We start from the raw sequence: 21,889 nt of genomic DNA on the forward strand, positions 1-21,889 counted from the left end.
AGTATTTAAGTAGGTATTTAATAGTAGGTACAATATAAATTATAATATATTTATATATGTGTTACACATATAATAATAATATAATATACGTATTGTAATATAACCTATGCGTCTAAAGCCCATTTATATAATATCTACCCATGCATATAGTATAACAATATAAACATATTATTATAACATCATATCAATACATATTTATGTATATTGTTTAATGTATAAATATTAACTAGGTAACTGTTTAGTAAAATACGTGGTATTTATACAGGTATTACTATACTAGGTAGTAGGTAGGTACCTAACACCTATACCAAATAAGGGTCTGTACTTGAGTACTCGAAAATAATTAATTTGTATTGAACTTCATTACATTTCCATCATAGGTCCACTGAATGTGATGATTGATGCAGCAATATTTAAATCTCGTAAACCACTTTGAGCTACAGAATAATCTATTTGTCTGTAGAAGCTAAAAATATGATTTCAATTCTCAAAATATTATTCAATATTTCAGTGTAAGCAGTTGTATAATTAACCCCTACTTACATGGCTACATATTGAATATGTATATTATAGTATAATATGATATACCTATTTTATGTATGTTTATTTATTATAAGTAAACCGAACAGAATTTAGGAAAATATATCCTACTGGCTACTTGTAACAATAAGCTTAATTTTATTAAATTAATTGTCCAATCATTAATTTAATGGATCATTGAATACATAGTATTATATTCATTAATCAAGAATCAAATAATGAATATACTTTGACCTAATTCTATGGAATAAAATAAATATTGTTATTGTGTAGTTTTTCGTGTAGAATATTTTGAGTTTTGAGAATTATTCGGATTTCAATGGAGTAACTGACGTCATCGTGTATTTTATTATGCGGTTCGGACTGATGGAAGCTACGTACAACGACGAACCGTCTTTCGAAATAGCTATGTCGTGCGGCACATTGATAGCCTGAAAAACAAGAGGCAATACAATTTTAATAATTTATCGAAAAATGATACGTAGTAGGTACTACTCGTGTTTAAATGTTCTCTAAATATTATAATACAAAAGCAGCGTTTACTACCCGTACTTATGCCAAATTACTAAAATATATACATAATACATACATTATTATATACAATATACATGTATGTTATAAAACGTAATCTTAGATCGCTAAAATGTATAATATCAAGTCATAAACGGCCGATATTATAACATGATAGGTAGGTATAACAGTGCCATGACACCGAACTCTTAAAGGTATCATGTATAGTGCAGCGATCGTTTCACTTCTGTAATTTTGGCGACTGGGAAGTTGTTGCGGGTGGGTGGATGGTTGGAAAAAAATTTTAGATTTCGCTTCATAAAAAAAGGTCGAGTTCGGTGCCACCGGAGTATAATATAGATACATATATTTATATGTTATTATTTATTACATGTTATTATAGAATATTATATAAACTCACTGCATTTTTGGATAGTGTCCAATGATCGACAATGTTCTCGGTCATAGGGTTTATGGTAAATCCTCGTACCGGTATCAGGGGTGATGTAGGTCCGTTGACGGCATAAAGCAAACCGCCTTAAAAAAAAAAATCGAAAACGTTGGTCGTTAAGTCAAACCACGAAATGTCGTATTATTCAATAACTCCCTCCCCCCCCCCCCTTTGTCCTCACACCTTCTTGCAACTCCTCAAGACATACCGTGATTGGTTATCGCGTACACCCGTCCCAAGTCTGGCTGTTGAATCGTTAACGGGGCTTGTTCTTTGCTTTCTGTCGAAAGCTCTGCACCCCTACACACGACTCTCATATCTTCACGGTCAGCAATGCAGACGAGGTCGTGTTGTTCGAGCAACGCTAGGCTGTGAGGTACTTGAAGGCTCAGAAATTCTAAGAACACAATAATTTATAACACGGTCGAATTAAAAACACGGTACGCAAAGTAGGTATACGCAGTACGTCGTATTCTAAAATATATTCTTATAACAATCTTAAATCTACAACTACAAACATCGTCTTTCAAACTATAATATACTATGTCTATAATCTGTGTGAATAATATAATAATATAGGTGCAATAATATATGGTCTGCAGTTAACAGTTTATACGAATAAGTTGAAAGTAAAATATTGGTAATAATGCAAGCAAAATCATTTCAAAAATCGTTTTGCGTTCACATTTTTCACTTTACTGAAATGCATAGTAATATCGAGACACCTATATAGTTGGCCCATTGGTTTTGTTTCTACATTCTACATAATTCTATGTAGATATCTAAATCTTATTCTCAAATTTAGCGAATAAAATATGTTAACCATACTATTGCAGTATTGTCTATTTGCATAATATCATAATATTAAATAGACAGTAGACACAAACATATAGCTATAATCTACCTACGTAGCTCATTATTTACATATATTATACAATAATATACATATCAAATACTTATGAACAAAACAAATGTTATATATGTAAGTGCCGTAGGCCAGAAAAGGATTTCTAGCTGCCAAATGAAAAGTTAAAGGAAAGACGGCAAATTATATTAAACGTTTTCGGTCTAAATGATGGAAGTGTTCAAATGTATAATGCATTTTAAATTCAATTGTTCAGCCCCTCCCCCACGAGAACAAAATTGAAATTGCACCTATATAGATTGAATTGGCGTTGAAACTTTTGAACTCGATGCCTTAGAGTTTAGAGTTTAGCCTTAGACAATATATTATACTTATAATATAAAAATATGTACCTATAATGTGCTTTCTATTATATATTATTATATCCATTTTGCTATATTATATAGTCTGTATACATGTAGTAATCAATTTATTATCTCGTTTTTAAATGTATTGCATAATATTTGCATTACCTATGTCAAACATCATCTGTTTTCTAATTAAATTAATAATTTTTGATAAGCAGTATAGGTAACTAAATACTTTTAGCTTACAATTGTTTTTTAAACTTTTTGGCCACCTATCTTAATTAATAATTTTGTCCATAGTTAGGTATAGGTATAGGTCTAACGTGCAATTAAAATATATTACATTTTTTTATTTACAATTTCCAATATATGAATTGTATATATATATGTACCATTACCTATACGGCTATACTATAGACTATAGGCACCCAAATGCCTGATAGAATATTAAATCATTATCAACATTCTTGAAAATCAAATCACCCAATTTCCCGATCTCATCATAGTCTGATGTCATCTGCATTCGCTAGGACATCCATGTCCCATATTATTATATGACTTCTTAGTTCTTATGAGGTATATATAGCTACTATAGTTACCTACTGTACAGTATGATATCAAATGAATATGAGTTATGACTCAAAATTATAATACATTTTATATTTTATTCTAATTTAAATATATAGTTGAATAGGTTTACCGTTGGCGTGAGGAAAAACTCGTAGCAACTCTCCTCTGCTTGTGAACTTTAAAACTCTAGAGTTGCAGTATCCGTCAGCAATGAAAATGTCACCGGTCGAAGCGATGGCCACAGAAGTAGGTTGGCACAATGTCCTGTATCCTTTGCCGTTCTCGAATCTCTTGCCAAAGGTTAATGACGCTCTGGGCGCTCCGGGCGAAAACTGTTTATTTTTTTTATCACCATTATTCCGTTATATGTCAACATGCGTTGTGGATGGGTTTAAATGTGTTTGAGCGGAAAATTATAATATATTATAAAAGCGGTGTTTTTTAACCTTAAACACTTGATGCATGGCCACATCGGTGACCCATACGTTCCCCTGGTGATCTATTGTGATGCCGTGGGGCATGTAGAAGAACCCTGCTCCCCAGCTAGATAAAACCTCGCCGGTTTTCGGACTCAGAGTGACGATGGCGTTTGTTAAAATGGGGCCTTCTTCTATGTGTTGGTAATGGAACGTTTCGTTGAATGAACTAAACAAATTTGATGACCATTTATTATATTTTATGAACTTTCTGTAAAGCAGTAAAACAGTGTATAAAACGATTTAACTCACTTTTCGTCCCAGACACGGCTTCCCCGGTGAAAAATCACAGGCTGCCCAACCGTGTTTATTGCCACCCCGCTCACTTGCCCGAGGCGAGGTATCGGGCTCCTCGGCCATCCTTCTACTTCCACGGGCCTGTTTATGTCCTGTTCATAAATCAATAAGACTATTTAGAGCCATTTTAAATGTAAAAAATATTAATATAAACAATATTAATTAAAACACTATTTGACAATACCTATTGTACTGTACAGTTGTGTGTATATGTACCCTAAGTAAATTGGAGCAGCTAACTCTCTACTTCCAACACAAGCTCTTGCTTATAGAAAGAAGATAACTCATTGTTGTGTATGTATTATAAATATACCTGCGAGTGTTCAAATAAATGTATAAAAATAAAAAATGTAAAAAACAATACAAGTTATACCTCTGGTAAATGTATTATAGACAATAGTATTATATACTTATATACATACATATTTATTTTGATCCTATTTTTAACGTATATTACTCTCAGTATAGTAGTACATTTACATAGTTCTATTAGTTATATTTACCATATCTTATATTTAAACATTTACTGGTGAGAATTACCATTGCGTTCATCGCACTTCTTTCTAACGTAATATATAACGTAGGTCGCTATTCGAATATAATTAACTGTAACCTGAAGAGATTTGATAATTTCGACAAACATTCATACTAAAATTTTTGAATATTTTAGCACTTTGTAAGCCATTTATGAACATTGAAAAATTTCTATTATTTAAGTTTGTATTCGATTCGTGTATAGGTCCGAAAAAAAAATAAAAATAAAAATCACTTTTATATAAGCATTGAATGATTAATTTTCAACAAAATATTCGTTAAAATCTTGAAACTAGGTATGTAAATTATTTTTTAGTTCAAAATGTATACAATTTTTAATTTTAATACCTAGGCTTGAAATTTAAAACAATATCCCTTAATTTTTACTGGAATCAAGAAAAAAGTTTAGCGTAAAGCCACATCATTTTGTATGAGCGATTGAAGGTTAAATTTCGACGAAATTGGATATAAAATATGTAGGTTTAATGATTTATGTTATTTTGTTAAAATTAAATAAATATTAATCGCAGAAACTTGAAATGGTTTTAAAACTTCTACTATAATGTACAATTATAATTACTGACGAAATCTGATCGAAGCTTTAGCAATAATTAGCAATTAGTTTATGATACAGCTCGTGTAGTTATGTATTGTGACCCTAAATATGGTGTCCATATATTAGTATGATATATATTTATATACATCGCTTAATAGGTTATTGACAGGGTTACATAAGTTTTGATCCAATTTTATTGTTTATTCCAACAGTTGTTAAAAAAAACAAGTGGAAAATGTGAAAATTTGGATTATTTATGAACGATGGTGAAAAACTTGTGACTCACCCCATTACCCCAACCTATGTCATAAGACCATGCCTTATGATGGTTATGCATTTAAAGCAGGTGTCTTTGGTTAATGTTATTATATGCCATGTATATCCAATATAAATATTAATTATTATATACTCGCCTGTGACGACAACGGTAAAGACAGTGGTGGCAATGGTGTTGATTCAGTGGCGGCAGCAGAGTCGTCGACGTTTTCGTCACCACCGTACACCACGCGCTTGATCTCATTGTAAAAACTGCTATCGACCGGCCAACCGACGGCCAACGAGGGGCACGTGGCCAACAAAGTGACCAGGCAGACTGTGGTGGCCATCAGCGACAAGTACATCGGCTGACCCATAGCGCAGTAGTGACTGCAGGTGTGTGACGTGACGTGGGTGCGCGTGGGCGCTATATAGGTACCTACGTGTTTAAGCGTGTGAGCCGTGTAAGGAGTATCGTATGTCGGTGTATATATTATTATGTTATCTGTGCATTGACAACGACGTTTCACAATTTTGACCTTGGCAAAACCGCCGAGATCAATACCTTATGTATGCCACAGTGGTGGTGGCCGGTTGGTTTGATCGCCAGAGAGCGCAGTGTTACCCCCTCCACCCACCCTTAAATTACAAGCTTCCCCTACTCCCTCACCCCCAAAACAGCGATGCTGGGTCACCGTGAGGATGACCCCAGACCCACCCCAATGGTCAAACCAATCCCACCGCAAATTATGAAGCTGATCTTATATTCGTTACACATTTTCACTCGTTTTTCAATTTTTATCAAATAATATTGACGTATAACTGCACCGTGGGTACCCGATGCGGGTAGAGTCAGATCCAAGAATTATATCACTCGAAGATGATCATAAATTCATAAATTACACACTTTTTTATCAAAATACTTAACTGAAGACTGAAGTGTGACTCAAATATTTCGTTCTAATATTACATATCCTAAAGAAACCAAATCCAGATTTGCAGAATTATACGGATTATTTGGATTTATGGATTTCGTTTTTGATTTGACCTAGCACAAGACAACACTTAACCAGTCATAATGTGTCGGAAATAAGATATATGTAAACAAATTTTTGGAAACTAGAAATTAAATGTATTAGAATATAAAAATGGGTCATTGAACGCCAAAATTGAATAGGATATTCGAATTATTTGGATAATCCGTAAAATCCATCACTACCTATAATTACATTACCATTTCATATTACTACTTTCATACCACTTTTCTTGTGTTATCGCCACCGAGGCAAGTAGACTGCGTTATCAGCTGCATCGTTTATTGTACCTACTAACATTTAGTATTTACATATTGTATATACACAATAAAGTATCTATCAATTATTATTGTAAATATTTAAAAGGTCGAATGAAAGAGCGAGCTCTATATAGTCTACAAAGATCAATTTGATTGAGAGCTTAGTGGGCTAATGACTATCCGCCGCCCTCGAAGCCCTTGCAGGATCGGACGTGCCTTGATCCCACCTATTGAGCCATTCCTATAGGAGGAAGGATTAAGATATTTGTTTGGGGGCTCCAGTGCTCCGCCAATAGCATCGTTATAGTAATAGGTCTATCATCATCTAGGCCACCTCTCCACGAGTTGTCTCGCAGTCTTTCATCCTCCTTGATGGACAAAATGTCCTCTACCGACTTGCAGAACACTCCGGAAAATTCCTCAACCTCAGAATTTTTAACTGAAAATTAATTTGCACATTTTCGGGATTTTGATGATATATAAAATATATATATATTTATATAACAATATAATATATAATATCTTCGAACTTCTATCACAACGACACATGAGGAATCTTGCTTTCAATTTTCAAGCTTTTTTGCTTAGTGAAAAAGAATTTTTTTTGAAATTGGTCAACAATAATTTAATATTTTAATTGATATTAGCCATGAAAAATTGTTTAGCAATTTCATAAGACTTTTATTATTTTTTAATATTAGGATCTGAAAATTTAATAAAGGCTTTATCATACACTAGCTGCCCGACATCCTCCGGAAGAAATTATTTTTTTATAATTTAATTTAAAAACATAAGACTATTTTTTGGCTATACAAATAATACAACGATTATAAAATAAAAAAAAAGAAACAGACATATTTATCAGTGGATAAATAAAAATAATTGGTAATTAGTTAATTATTATTATTATTATAATGAGGGTTCAAAACCGGTTTCATTCGTCTCCAAAATCAAGTTAGATTCTTATATGTATAGATAGTTATATATTTATTAATCATTATAACATATTATACCTATACTATACTCATAGTTCAAAATATTTCTAAAAATATTGTAAACTTTGTTTTTATCAATAATCTGTGTCTATTATTTCATAACTAATTAGCATTTTGAGTTGACATTCATCTGAAATTAGTTTTTGCAATTTTTAATCTTGTTTTCAATAATGAAACTGATAAAATGTTTTTCGACTTGGTTTGCTATTTAACTGATCTCTCAAAAAAGTATAAACTATAAAAGAAAAATTCATATAAATACCTATACAATTTATGCATAAAATAATTAAGAAAATATTACGGTCGGCGATGCATCTTCGAGGTTTCCACGCCATAGATCCTGCACCGAGGTATCGTTGAGTATTTATAACCAAAACATTTATTTGTTATTATTTTAATGTTTACAAGTATAAAAAATGTTTAACTTAACCAAACCGATTTTAAAAACATTTGATTATCTATAAATACAACTACCTTATGTATAGTGATGTCTTATACAAATATGTATAAGCATGAGACTTAATAATGTAACAACACAATAAAAAAAAAATCGTATAGACTATAGGTAAATAATATAATATTATTCGGTATTGATATGATTCTCGGTGTACGGCGAGTCATAATATTCAGAGGCACAACCTTAAAAAAAAATTCCGAGATTTTAGAGCCTAGAACCCTCAATACAGCCTTTTGATGTTGGATTACGTAATAATCAACTTCGTCCATATCCACACCACTCTTCCCACAAAAGTCACATTGTATATTTGAATAATGGCATTGTATAGTAAGCATACGCATTTGTTTTAATTTCTACAATAGGTGGAAAAATTTCAAAAATAATTTGCCAACGTGGTTTTCAACACAACATGTGTTTTAGTTTTACAAAAAATGGACTCTTCATACTTCCTTTTAAGGACTCTATAAAATAACATTCGTTTGCTTCACACACTTCACTATTGTGTCAAAGATGACAGATATATCTATGATTATCATTAGTAACATAACCAGTCATAACATAAAATAGGAATACACAACAGAAAATGGGTGATAAAATAATTTGTACACTTTTTAGTTCTTGTATTGTTTCACTGAAATAAAATATCTGAATATTTATAATATCAAACTAGGTAGGTAGATAGGTACCCAATAAAACTTAAGGCTTTTGTTAGTTTAGTAAATTCGAACCAATAGAAGTTACTTGGGACAATTTATTTATATGTCACTACACTATGTAGTGTGTACAAAAAAAAAAAAAAAATACTACCTCATAATCAATAAATTTTTTATTACTAGAAAATATGTGGTCACCTATATTACATAATTTTAAATTGTGATAAAGAATAGAAAAACATATAATATACAACAAACATATTAATTGCATTTAAGTATTTATAACATATTATTATTATCATATAGTATTCAACAGTCACGATAAGTCGAAAGCTGTAGAATATTAAGTTATACACATTTAACAAAAATATTTTTATTTTTTCATCATATTTTTATTCAAAAATAAAAAATATCGATAAAACCGTTAAAAAAATTCGAACCACGTGGTTTATTTATTATAATATTAATATACATATATAATATGCATACAGACAATATTATCAGTAATTGGTAAATATACATAGGACACAAAAACGTTTATATAAATATTATAAATACGAAATATAATAAATAATAATAATACAAGAGATGAATAAATTTAAAAAATCTATTATATAAAAAAAACGATCCTTAATACGATTTTAGGTGGCGTTATTCCTTAAGTAATATACGACTGTTTCGAGGATAGTTATTTTTACAGACTGTACAATTGTTAATCCTAATATCACAGACTTGCCACTTAAGTGTCGCGTAGACATAGCTACGACATAAAATTAATAATAAATTAGAATTCCGCTTCCGCAGTCGTATACATAATAATTAATTAAGAATCAATTAAGTATAGTAATATAAAACTCAACCATCCGGAGTCGTGGTCTTTGGAAGATGAGACCTATAATATAATATATATTATAACTCACACCACCGCGGCGATCATGGGTGCCTCAGTTTCAGCATCGTCGACTTCTACGACTCGATTTTCTTCGGCATCCGCTTCATCTTTTTCCGGCGGTACAACCACCATTAACACTTGAATGAACTTCGTGAAGTTATCTGTACACACAAAACAAAAAGGTTAATGTAACGCCAGAAATGGCTAGTGGCTAATAAAAATATTTTAAAATATAGTAACAATGATTTATGATAAATGATAATACTACAATACTAGCTACTAGCAGTGTATACTACAATCAAACAACATTTATATATTATACAACAATTAACATGATTCTTAAGAATCGTATGATCATTCATATTAAAAAACATAAAACAATTTATTAAAAAAGGTAAGAAAAGCATACTTTAAAGCACAAACTTAAAAACCGAGACTTTTAGTATAGAATGCGAAATATTTGTTTTTTCGGTAACTCAACCGATGCATTTATACGAAATGCAAGTTTTAACGAGTTGTAATATTATAAATTATAATTATATATACGTACCGACTATCGATAACCTCTTTTTCTGGTACACGAATGGAATGTATATCAAAAACGCCGACAGAATGAACACAAGACCAATGAGGAACTGTGGCTTGGGATCGTTAAGAATGGGTGTGATGAACAAAACGGTGGACACGATGAGCACGAATATTGGAATGACGATTGGTACCTGCGTGAACGAACAAAAAACAAAATATACAGATTAAATACGACGAACTTTTCACCAACCCACGTAGCGTGCTCAAACGATACGTTTTTTTGTTGAAGCTACATACTTCTTGAGGGGTAGGTACGACAGCTATAAACATATATTCCTACACGCCATACATAACTTTTATACACTTATATATACAGTCTGTCGGTATATACCTATATATAGTATTTGCGAGTGTGTGTGTATGTGCAGAGCAGTATATATATAGGATTTCATTTCGTTACCATAAACATTGCCGTGCCATAGGTATATTATGAGGTCATCGTCGTGCAGGCGAACAAAGGTTATCCTAATCATTTGAAATATTCTATTACCTATAACTATAAATAATTGGACGCTATAGTGAAAGAAACACAATCACAGAAAATTAATACAATATAATATTATTATATACAGTTATACACCGCATCCGTTGTCGGACCCGGTGGGAATTTTAAGTCCTTTGAGGACTCGGAAATATCGATTTATTCGATCCAATACACATAAGATGAATATTTTCATCATATTATTTCGCAACATACGGCGTATGGAGTCATGTATAAAGCCCATAGTAGGACATCGAAGAAAACATTACTATATTTTATTATACGGACTGTACCACCACCATAAAGGTGACAAACGGAATATTATATAATGACTGCACTCGGAGCAACAATATAAGTGATTCATCGTATCGATGTAAGATGAATAATTTCATCACTTTATTTTCCCCCGATGTATAGAGTATCCTATAAGTCCATAGTAGGACACGGGAGAGACGTTATTTGGCACCACCATAGAGGTGATAGATAGCATTAATGTCGTTAGTACGACAATATAATGATGTGTTTACTTTGAATGGACGTTTAACGTCTCTCTTGGTATAACGCATCACTAACAATGCAGCCATGGAGATACCGTAGAACATCCACACTAAGAAGCTAGCGAACTCTATTAACACCACGATGTCTCCACACAACAGACAAATTAACGTGAGTAAGCCCTGAAAAAAAAAACATTGAATCGTTTTAAAATTGTAAAACACTTGTCAACAACACTTATTAAAATTAAAATTATATGTACATCGTCTTAATTATTGGCATACCTGTAAAACGACAGCAGGAGCCGGCGTCAGCTTTTTTACGCTCACGTAAGAGAAGACTTCCAACATTTGACCTTCTCTACTAGCGGCAAAGCACAATCTAAACAAACGACAAATCGCAAACAATGAGTCACAATAAAATTAATTAAAAACGTATAACGCGAAATTAAGTATTTCGAAGACCAATCCGACGACTGACCTGGTTATTCCAAATTGGACACTGAGCGCACAACCGAAAGTCGCTGTGGCTACGCCGAGCGGAATTATAAAACTAAAACTTCCCAGTGCTCGAGTTCCAAATTCCTAAAAATTAAAAAGGTCAAAAATGTTCGATGGAAATAAAAAGTAAATCAAGTATCGACTTCGCTATGCAGTATACTCACCACCGCTACCGCCTGGACTGAAGTCATTTCCGCGACCGACAGGACTGTCAAGTAGGACACGTTCATCAGAACATAAATCATGGTGACAAACGGCACCGCCAGAAGGATACTGAGCAGTATGTTCCTGTAACACGTACATTTCGTAGTTGTATAAAAGAAAAAACATAGCGAGCAGTGATGACAATAGAATGTGTCGTCAAACGACGAATTGTACGTACCTTTGAGGATTCTTGATTTCCTCGGACACCACGGTCGTAGCCGTCCTGCAACAAGCACACATTATATAATTAGCAATTAGCATAATACCATCAAAACTTATTATATTAGAGATACAAATGTGTAGCAAATACAACTATGTTTTTTGCAAGGTTATCATTGTAAATAATTTTGAGAAAAATATTCTCGTTTATAGTGTTCATCAAATTAAAATCCATGAAAAATGTTTGTGTGTACGATGTTAAATATTCCGTTAAAAGGTTAAGAGGCATCATCTACGGTTTTAGCTTCCTTAGATGTTTCCTGTTATAATATTAGAACTTGGGACTGATTTTAGACATTTTATACAAAATACATACATCATATTATACTACAAACAAACTAACTTAATTAAAATATTGAAAACAATACCTGTTTAAACTATAATGAAAGGGACACAAAGTGGGGGCAAGACACCCCTTGATTATAAAAATTAGTTAGACGCAAATTATTTGTGTAACAACTGGGTACCGCCACTATTCCTTTCCCTAGTTGTTGTATCACGCATAAATATACAATTTATTGATATTAAAAATATTAACTAGGTTAAGTAAACATGTATCATGTATGTAACAATACTTAGTATTAAGTCTTAGTCAGTAAGTTTTAGTAGATGTAGCAAAACAAAACTAGGTTAAGAGACAATATATAAGTTATAGTAGGAGACAAATGGGGGGTCAGTGGTAGTGATCGTGAGACTCGATTCTCACCAGACACCAGCGTTCATTAAATGTGCTTAAAATATTAATTGTTCGTTTATTGTCTACGTCGAAGTGATCGGCGTAAACGACAAGGTATGGCACCCAATGTGGGGCTCGAACACAAGACCCCGAGATCAAGTACTGATTATCCACTGTCACGAGACTTACCATCCATCGTACGCCCAAAGGCCGCTGTAAAAGGCTATCGGAAGTGTGTCTATGGATAATGTTGTGCCCTCGAATCCAGTCATTAAATTCTTAGTATTGCCTGTAACGATGAACAGAGATAAAATATGACGTCAATAAAGTCGAAGATGTTCGAAATCTATCGTTAAAGTATACAAATCACTCACCTTGGTAGAGTTGATATAGTCCACCACCTATGACAACTATGCAGGCGGTGACTTTACATATAGTGAATACGTTTTGGATTTTTATGAAACACTTGACACTAGTATAGTTGATGAAAGTTATGATACCTTAAAAAAATCCGATACAAATAACGTAATAAGGGCTCACTGTTCGTACTAATATAGGTTTATACATAACTTATACTATAATAACAACAATACAAAAAAGATTTTAGAGCTGCACTTACCGAGTGCGAGTATGCTGACGGTCTTCTTTACCGTATGTTCGGTTTCAGGCGTCATGGAAGTCCAAATGCTGAACGGCCGGATGAAGTATTCTGCGAATGTCAATATAATGATGGCCACCTCGGCTGGGCGAACGTACATGATACTCACCCAAGAGTATATGAAACTGGGCAGAGGTCCCCAGAACTTGTGCATGTCAGCGAATGCAGACTGATAGAAACTGAACTCGCCTCCCGATTTATTGACCACCGTGCCGAGTTCGGCGTACGACATGGCACCTGAACATGATTATTGCGGGTATAAAGCAATTGTAATGCTGCGAAACTATCTTGGTGCATATTATATTTATACAGATCTACCGCCTATTCAAGGGTTGATTTAAAAATATAGTTACCTAAAAGCGATAACAGTCCGCAAGACATCCAAATGACCAAACACATGCCCACAGATCCTGTGTTCTTTAACGCATTGGCCGGAGACACGAATATTCCCGATCCTACAGAGAAAAAAATCACACATTACTATAATTTCAAGTCGAAGTAAAGTCGTCTAATATTTAAACCTATTTGTATAATACCTAATAAATAACTACTTACCCAACATTACGCTGATAATGAGGCATACTGCGCTGAAAAGACCAAGTTCTCGGCGCAATTTTACGTTTTTTGGTATCGACGTCATTTTTATTTATTGGATTGTGTACGATTTTTGAACTAGAAAAAATAATATCATAAGTAAATATTATATTATTTGTCATTGCAGTTTGTTTAACAATTAATAGTATTATTCTATATTATAATGTGACGTATACTTTAATTTTTGAGATTTAACAGTTTTATCTCATCGGTTCATTGATGTGTTTAGATTTGGAGCGGAACGAGGAATTTGTAATGATGTTTTTTGTTTCTTATTAGGAAAACCGTAGTAGTTCCAGTACTTTTATTAATGTAATTGGAAAAAAAAGACGAAAAAAGCGAGAAATGGGAGTAGATATATTGCAACACCCCGCATTTTGACAAAATCGACTTTGTAGAAACTGTAGAGACTTGAAATATTCATCAAATATTCATACAGCCGACTCTCGAAAATTTAAATCTTCAGTAATTCAATGTAATTGCCTGTTCTCTAAAAAATCTCTCAATAATTCGAATAAGAACCATGCATTTAAGTACATTAGGTAATTCGTAGTCAAATTTAAGGGAAAATAATCTGTCAAGGCACGATAATTCGAAGTGTATTCACTGAAATATATTTTATACAATCTTATCGTAAATAATTTATCTTATAATTGCGTAGAATTGAAGCTTATTATTTCGGATAACTATCAAATTATTTTCATAACTCAGAAATTTAAATTGTTTTTTTGACCTCTTGTTTTGAACCATTCAGCAATTGGAACACTCGGTTATTAAACATTTTTCATAAGTAATACGTCCCACCAACTTTGAATTATCGAGAGTCAACTGTATTACCATTTAAGAATAAAATAATTTAAAAAACATGACAGGGATAAGGTTCTAGGGTTAAAACTCTTAAAATTCCTTCCTTCTACAAAAAAGTTTTATTTTCCTCAATACACAAAGTTGATAAATTGTATAGACAAAAAATAAATTGTAAAATGGCAAGCAATAACATTGAGAATTATAATAGTTCTACGTTTGAGACTAACTCTATAATTTGCATTGATAATGTATGTAAGATCGGTAACGTAAAAAATAATGTAATTGGGGATGAATCTCCCTCCCCGCAGGTCCATGATAAATCTTATGTAAGACCTTGACCAATGACCAGTTAAAATCCAGCTCATAAGTTAATATTTAAGCAATTAAAAAATATCAAAAATACAAAGGCTGTAGAATGTAGATATTGTAGATATATTATGCCTGATAGGCAATTTACTTTCAACTTAAAATAAAATACCGATACGTATTACATGTCACTACACGGCTATACACATATATATTATAAGTACAGTAAGTATACATCATACATTGTATACCTTTAAGGGTATTGGCAATTTATTTTCTTGTTGGCAAGTGGTATTTTCTCTTTTAAACTTAACTAAGTAATCTACTTCATCTCAAAAGTCAGTAAAAATTATCAATTTATAAGCTGGTTAAAGTGAAAATCTATTATATATTATGCTAATTATATTTCATATTTGTATTTGATATTTTAGAAATATAGGTTTAATATTGACAAAGTTCAGCTAAAATTGACTTATTTAATAATTCAAAATAATAATATATTATATACTTTTATTTTAGCATAATTATTCAATTATTTCCAAATATTATCTTTTGTGTATAATTTATAAGTACTCCTCTTGTTGTCTGGATGCCCAATCAGTCGGGTTAGTCTACAAAGCGAGATACATCGCCACCAACTTGACCATGAATAGAGTCATTGATTATACAAAATCTAGTTTTTGAATACAATGATTTATCATTGAATTCAAATTTAACAATAATAATTTACATCCATTAAGGCGACCTAAAGTCAATGACGAGATATAACCTATACAGCAGAGCAAATTCCAAGGCTTTTTATGTATAACATATTGTGTATAAATAATAATAATATAATATAGGTAAGTACTATAGTGAACACAATTTAAATTTATATAACAATGCATAAATGTACTAATTAGTAATTACTATCTAAAACTATACAGACCACAATACAACAACACCTATTATATTAACGGAATTCGTATGATTAATTATAGAAGAACGTTAGTTTCATTATAAAAAAAACAGATATATATGCAAAATGATATCAGTAGGTATTCGTTTAAAAGGAATTCTCGACCAATTACAAATGAAAACTGATAAAATAATACAACTCAAAATAAAATTTCGAGAAATACTTTCGTGTCATTGACCATTTGAAGATAAACGAATATTCATACAAATCATATTATGTATTGTGTCAACAATACTAAATGTTAATACTTTATTATTTGCGATTTGTACTTGCTTCGGCACTTCGGCAGTACACATACTATTATTTACAATATTTGTAAGTTGTAACCATTTTATTTATTGTCGGGTTTTAAAAATTTCACAATGTTTTTTTTAAATTTTATCATTGTTACCTGTTTATAAATTATTATGAATAGAGTATATTAATTGACCATTATTATCCACTCTTTTCTGATCGATAATAGATAGGTTTAAATCTATAACGATTAATTATGTTCAATAGATAATATTTACCAAGTATTAAACATAAGTTTTACTAATTAAGTGTAAGTTTTTCCTTTGTTAAGTATTTAAAAAATGTATAAAGGTAACACTCAGATATTAAATTCAATTAATATCAATCCTATACCGCGTGATTTCCGCTAAATAAACATCTCGATAACCTCGTCTCGGTAACCTATAGAATTATCTTTTTCACGAACTCATAAGGTGAAACTTAACTGTGTGTTAATTTGATTAGAGAGCCTATACCTGTGTACATGATTCACCTTGAACTTTGTACATACAATCAAATCAAAAAAATAGATAAGCTCAGAAAGTGACTTTCAATGTGAAATATATTTTACGTTTTAGATTCTGAGTGTATCGATTATTGATTTTACGATGGGTTATTGTTTTGTAAAAAATTTCACCAATCTTCTACTTCGAAGAAAGTTTCTGCAGGTAGCATATCTAGTATGTACTTTGGAGATAAAAATAAATGTAGAAAGAAATTGTTTAGCACTTTAATAGCTAATTAAAAAAAAAAAAATATGAAAAAAACGGAGGAAAGTAGGTAACCACTCAGTTGTACAGTAATTTTAGAGTATACCTCGCCTTGAGTAAGTCACTGTAATGTAAGACGCGTCTAACAGTTAGAAATGAGAATTGTTGTTTCGTTGTATAAACAAGCTGCAATAGCATAAACATTTAGATCTTAAGTTTAGATCCGAATTTGAATAAATTCATCTTTCTAAACAACAAACTAAAAAATAAGGGTGAGCATGCTTGGTGAATCACTCTGTGCATTGTTATTTGTTACCACTCACTATAAAATATACATAAGGTAGAATATGCATTATACGTAGGTCAAATTACAACAATCACAAGTGCACGAATATAAATGTATAATATAATAGTAAAATGTGGAGTTTTATACATCTAACTTTGACGAATTTTTTTGTTCAAAGTATATTTTTATAACGCATTACAATTCATCAGGCGCCAATGACTGCGGTATTATATTCAGTATACACAGTACACATTATACGAATACTTTTTTACCAACGTACTTTGTCTAGTAATACGTACATCAGCGATCAGCGGTTCGCAAACTGTGCTCATAACCTCGTGGGAATTTTGATTCGCTTGCCTACCTACTTAATTAAAAAAAATTAATAGAATAACCAATTATTTTAATGAAAATTATAACAAAACACACCAAAATAAAATAGGTAAATGAAAATTCAATTGTGAAATTCTTATGGTATGAAAATTGAATGTTGGTATTTATGGATGTGGCCGGTCACATCACATAATAAAGAAAAAAAAACTAACTGTGACCCAGCGCCGAAAATTGTTTTTTAACTGTGACACAACGTATCGTGACTTGAACGGGACTGAGATCTGTGAAACCCTACATTCACGTAAGCACAAAATATAATAATATTATGTTCATAGATTTGTAGTAGCAGCAAGTAGGACCATTCTATTACATAATGGTTGTTTTAATTTTATGCTGCAGTGATCGCGACTAAAACGAGCAGAGATATGTGCCAAGTGGTATATATATATTACAATATACAGTTATAGTCATGTAGTCTGCTACTTCTTATACCGGGTGTAGCATACAGCGTAACTAGTGTGTAGTAGGTATAGGCCCTTTTTTTCTTTGTTAATTCACTACATGGGAGCCGAACTGTTTTCACATTGCTTAGCCCCCAAAGTAGGTAGGTACCTAAATACTATAATTCAACTCCCCGCATGCGTAGGTGTGCCCTCATAAATCATAATACACACATACAAGAACCGCGAATAATTCATAAATTACATTCACCTAACTACAATATTTCGCATGATAAATATAACAAATAATAGGTACTTTATAGTTATAGGTACCTGCAAATACTCTCTTATAAAATTCAGCCAGAACTCATAAATAATATTTTCTGGAGGTTCCTAATTATTATGTAGTATTTCATGAAAATAATATACAAATTATATATATATATTACGATTAAATTGGTCTAATAATTTCTGTTTGATTCGAAAATACAAACAGAATATTATAATACCTACATTTTTTCCCTTTTTCTTTAAATGTTTGTAAAGTTATATGTGTAATAAGTGACTAATAACTAACATTCGTCGTGTTATGGCTGGTGTAATAAATACATAATATTCCTAAAATATTGTTAAAAGTATTCATTATATAAATAGAAATATTTAAAATTCTTTTGATCGCCCAAAGTACCAACTAAACCCAACTTACCACATTTAAAGTTGAAAATTGAATCATTTTTTACTTGCTAATCTCGTGTAGGAACTTATACGATTCATATTTCCTATTCTAATTAATGGCCTCATTAATTTCTCGTTCCATTCAGAATCTAAAATTCAAGGATCCTTGGTCTTACAAATTTGATTTGGATCAATATATTCCTTCATAAGTTTAGATTTTAATAATCCATACAATTAAACGCTAACAATTCAATAATTATCCAATATATTATTCATGTATTGTCTATCGATACAACAAATTTGGCATAATAATCATAATTATAATCTGGTAGTTACTTATAGATAATATGGTCTTATAATAAGGATAGGCGTCGGCAGAGCTGAGGACAGCTGTACTTATTGCCTACTTTTCTATGGTTCAATCAATGTTGTACATTTGTACCTTCACGCTATTAAAAGTTCAACTGCTTATCTATAGTCTTCACTTTCAAATTGTAACATTTTAATACTATCGAATGAAAGAAATGTCTATCGTAAATGTTGATGAACACAAAAGAAGAATATTCGTGGTAATAATAGGTTTTGTGAATTCAAGACCTAATGCAATTAAGCATACAAAAATGATCGAAATACTTTCTCGACATTGTAGCTATGCGATTAAAATACTAAAATTCCAAAATATAAAAAATCAATTCATAATAATTACCTATGTTTAAGATTTGAAAAGTATTTCTCAATAAATAATATTGTATATTGTTAAATTGTATCTAGCAAAACAAATTAATTAGGTACCTTCGTAAGAACCGAATTCGTAAACAGGAAATCATTTAATCCATGCATAATAAATGAGAAGTGATTAATTAAAAAATAAATGTTGTAATTAATGACACGGAATAAATCATTGAAAAAAATACGATTATCTATTTATGGATCATTTTATCATACATGCATGATGCATATTATCACATAAAATATGATTATAATACATATAACAGAAATGCATATTATGCATATACTATTATAATATTTTACTAACCTACCAAAGCAATAATTACCATACAAAATATAGTGCATAAAATCTGTGTGACTATACATAGAATATATAGGTATGTACTACATACATCTACCTTCAATTTGAAAATAGGTAAATTTGTAAGTACTTACAAATACTTTTACGAATAAAGACAGTAGGTAATATACCTGACAGTAATTGCATACAAACATTAAAACATTTTTAACACTGCAATTACTATCTCCTTCCCGAAACTAAAATGGTAATAATTTATGAATTTTTCATTTTAAAAACGGTTTGTAATTGTTTGTTCATACATATAATGTTGGAATGGTATTGACTATTGATAAAAAAAATGTATTTATTTCGTTGATTGTTTTAAATGTAGCGGTCTTAGTAAGATAATTGGTTGGTACGTTTGTTGTTCAAATATATGTATATTACATTTTGGCATTACACCACTAGATAACGTAAATGGTAGCAACGAAATGTCGAAATCGTCAGTGAACACTGAACACGGGCTAGAGAATTATCTCCAGAATATTCTTATCAAAAATCAAAATATCGGGGTAAAATAAAACCAGTGAATTAATGACAATGAAATAAAATGAAACGTAAATACAAAATATATACAATAATAACGAAAAGCAAATGAAGATGGTGTGTAGAAATCGCAACCATGGTTGATACACTATCGTCGTGACGTCGTCTATCGTAAACACTCTGCGATCGTACGTAGGTAGGTAATAGGTATCTCTAACACAAACGATAACACACGAAACGTCAAACGACCACATAATTTCGATTAATAGCGTCACAAACTATAACTCATTGAGACTCGGGCAAAATACTATAATATTAATCGAAAGTCACACACATACACACAATATATTATTAAATTACGACGATCACGTCGTTTTTTCAAGTGTAGACATTACAAGGAAATCAGAAAATAAAAATCTTACCTGTCTGAGAAAAGACTGTCGTATTATTATTATCTATGCAAAATTGCAAATCTCGTTTGCGTCCGTAGAGTGAAGACAACGATTTGAAAAATAAAATAATATTGAAACGCACGATCGATGGTAGGTATCTCAGCTAGGAACCTTACGGCACGCGTACAAGTGTACGACTACCTGACAAAGTGACAACTGACTATTACGAGGTACTGTACGTCTGTATAGTAGTCGTATACTATGAGTGTTGAGCCTCAAACCGTCTATTCGTGTGTTTCGTATTTCGCTCACACTCTACCACACAGTGCAGTGCGTGGCGTACAGTGACTCGTGGGACGTGCATGGTGCGTTAGAGTAGGCATGCTTGCGCGGGTTGCGACGACTCGCAGCGATCCCGGTGAGCAGGTTTCGTCGTAACCGCAGAAGGCAGAACACGCTACATATAGCTGCTATAATAATATTGTATTGTATAAATGAATATAGGTTATGGCCCTTACAAATCGTCAACCTGTATTGTGTGATATACCGGCATGGCGGTACGCACGAAGCACATAGTGTTATATACGTAGTTGAATACGATATAATATTAATCGGCATTTGCGTTTCGTCGGAAGTTATTGCAGTGTTTTAATGGTCCTATAAAACATACACGAATAAGGCATTGGCATATTTGATTTCCGTCGATATTCGATGTGCCGAAAAATTGTTTAATTCAAATGATTGAAATTTGAAAGACGTGTTCATTTTTTTTAAACATACCTACGAATCTTAATACATGTATACTCGGTATAGGTATAATCAATAAAATATTAAAAAACATGCTTATAAATTGTTTTTTGTCAAACGAATATTTCTCCTTCTTATGCTATTATATATACGATGTACCCACATAGCACCTAACTACATGAAAACATTTAGTCAGGTACAAATAAGTATGCACGTATCTACATTTTTAATGTAGATGCTAAGGACAACGTTTCTTAATTCATTGTCAGCTAGGTACCTAGACATTTTTTTTTTTTGATG

The 21,889-nt window shown here is 31.7% G+C and overlaps 2 protein-coding genes across 2 annotated transcripts; both read right to left on the reverse strand.

Moving 5' to 3' along the window:
- Positions 1 to 585: 585 nt before the first annotated feature.
- LOC111034515 (peptidyl-alpha-hydroxyglycine alpha-amidating lyase 2-like) lies at positions 586 to 5,960 on the reverse strand. The gene is made up of 7 exons (XM_022315786.1): positions 5,560 to 5,960; positions 4,012 to 4,148; positions 3,730 to 3,928; positions 3,414 to 3,615; positions 1,710 to 1,898; positions 1,472 to 1,587; positions 586 to 971 (listed from the first exon to the last, which is right to left on the reverse strand). Exons 1-7 carry the CDS (start codon positions 5,776 to 5,778, stop codon positions 846 to 848), a joined length of 1,188 nt encoding a protein of 395 aa, XP_022171478.1. The 5' UTR covers positions 5,779 to 5,960; the 3' UTR covers positions 586 to 845.
- Positions 5,961 to 9,393: 3,433 nt separating this feature from the next.
- Positions 9,394 to 21,196, reverse strand: LOC111034504 (b(0,+)-type amino acid transporter 1-like). Its single transcript, XM_022315768.1, has 13 exons — positions 20,873 to 21,196; positions 14,069 to 14,185; positions 13,867 to 13,968; positions 13,475 to 13,750; positions 13,230 to 13,355; positions 13,045 to 13,144; positions 12,139 to 12,183; positions 11,921 to 12,044; positions 11,737 to 11,840; positions 11,541 to 11,637; positions 11,289 to 11,438; positions 10,243 to 10,411; positions 9,394 to 9,853 (listed from the first exon to the last, which is right to left on the reverse strand). The coding sequence occupies exons 2-13, from the start codon at positions 14,151 to 14,153 to the stop codon at positions 9,717 to 9,719; spliced, it is 1,515 nt and encodes a 504-aa protein (XP_022171460.1). The 5' UTR covers positions 14,154 to 14,185; positions 20,873 to 21,196; the 3' UTR covers positions 9,394 to 9,716.
- Positions 21,197 to 21,889: the final 693 nt, after the last annotated feature.

This window comes from Myzus persicae, unplaced genomic scaffold, assembly GCF_001856785.1.
Source record: "Myzus persicae strain clone G006 unplaced genomic scaffold, MPER_G0061.0, whole genome shotgun sequence".
Taxonomy (NCBI): domain Eukaryota; kingdom Metazoa; phylum Arthropoda; class Insecta; order Hemiptera; family Aphididae; genus Myzus; species Myzus persicae.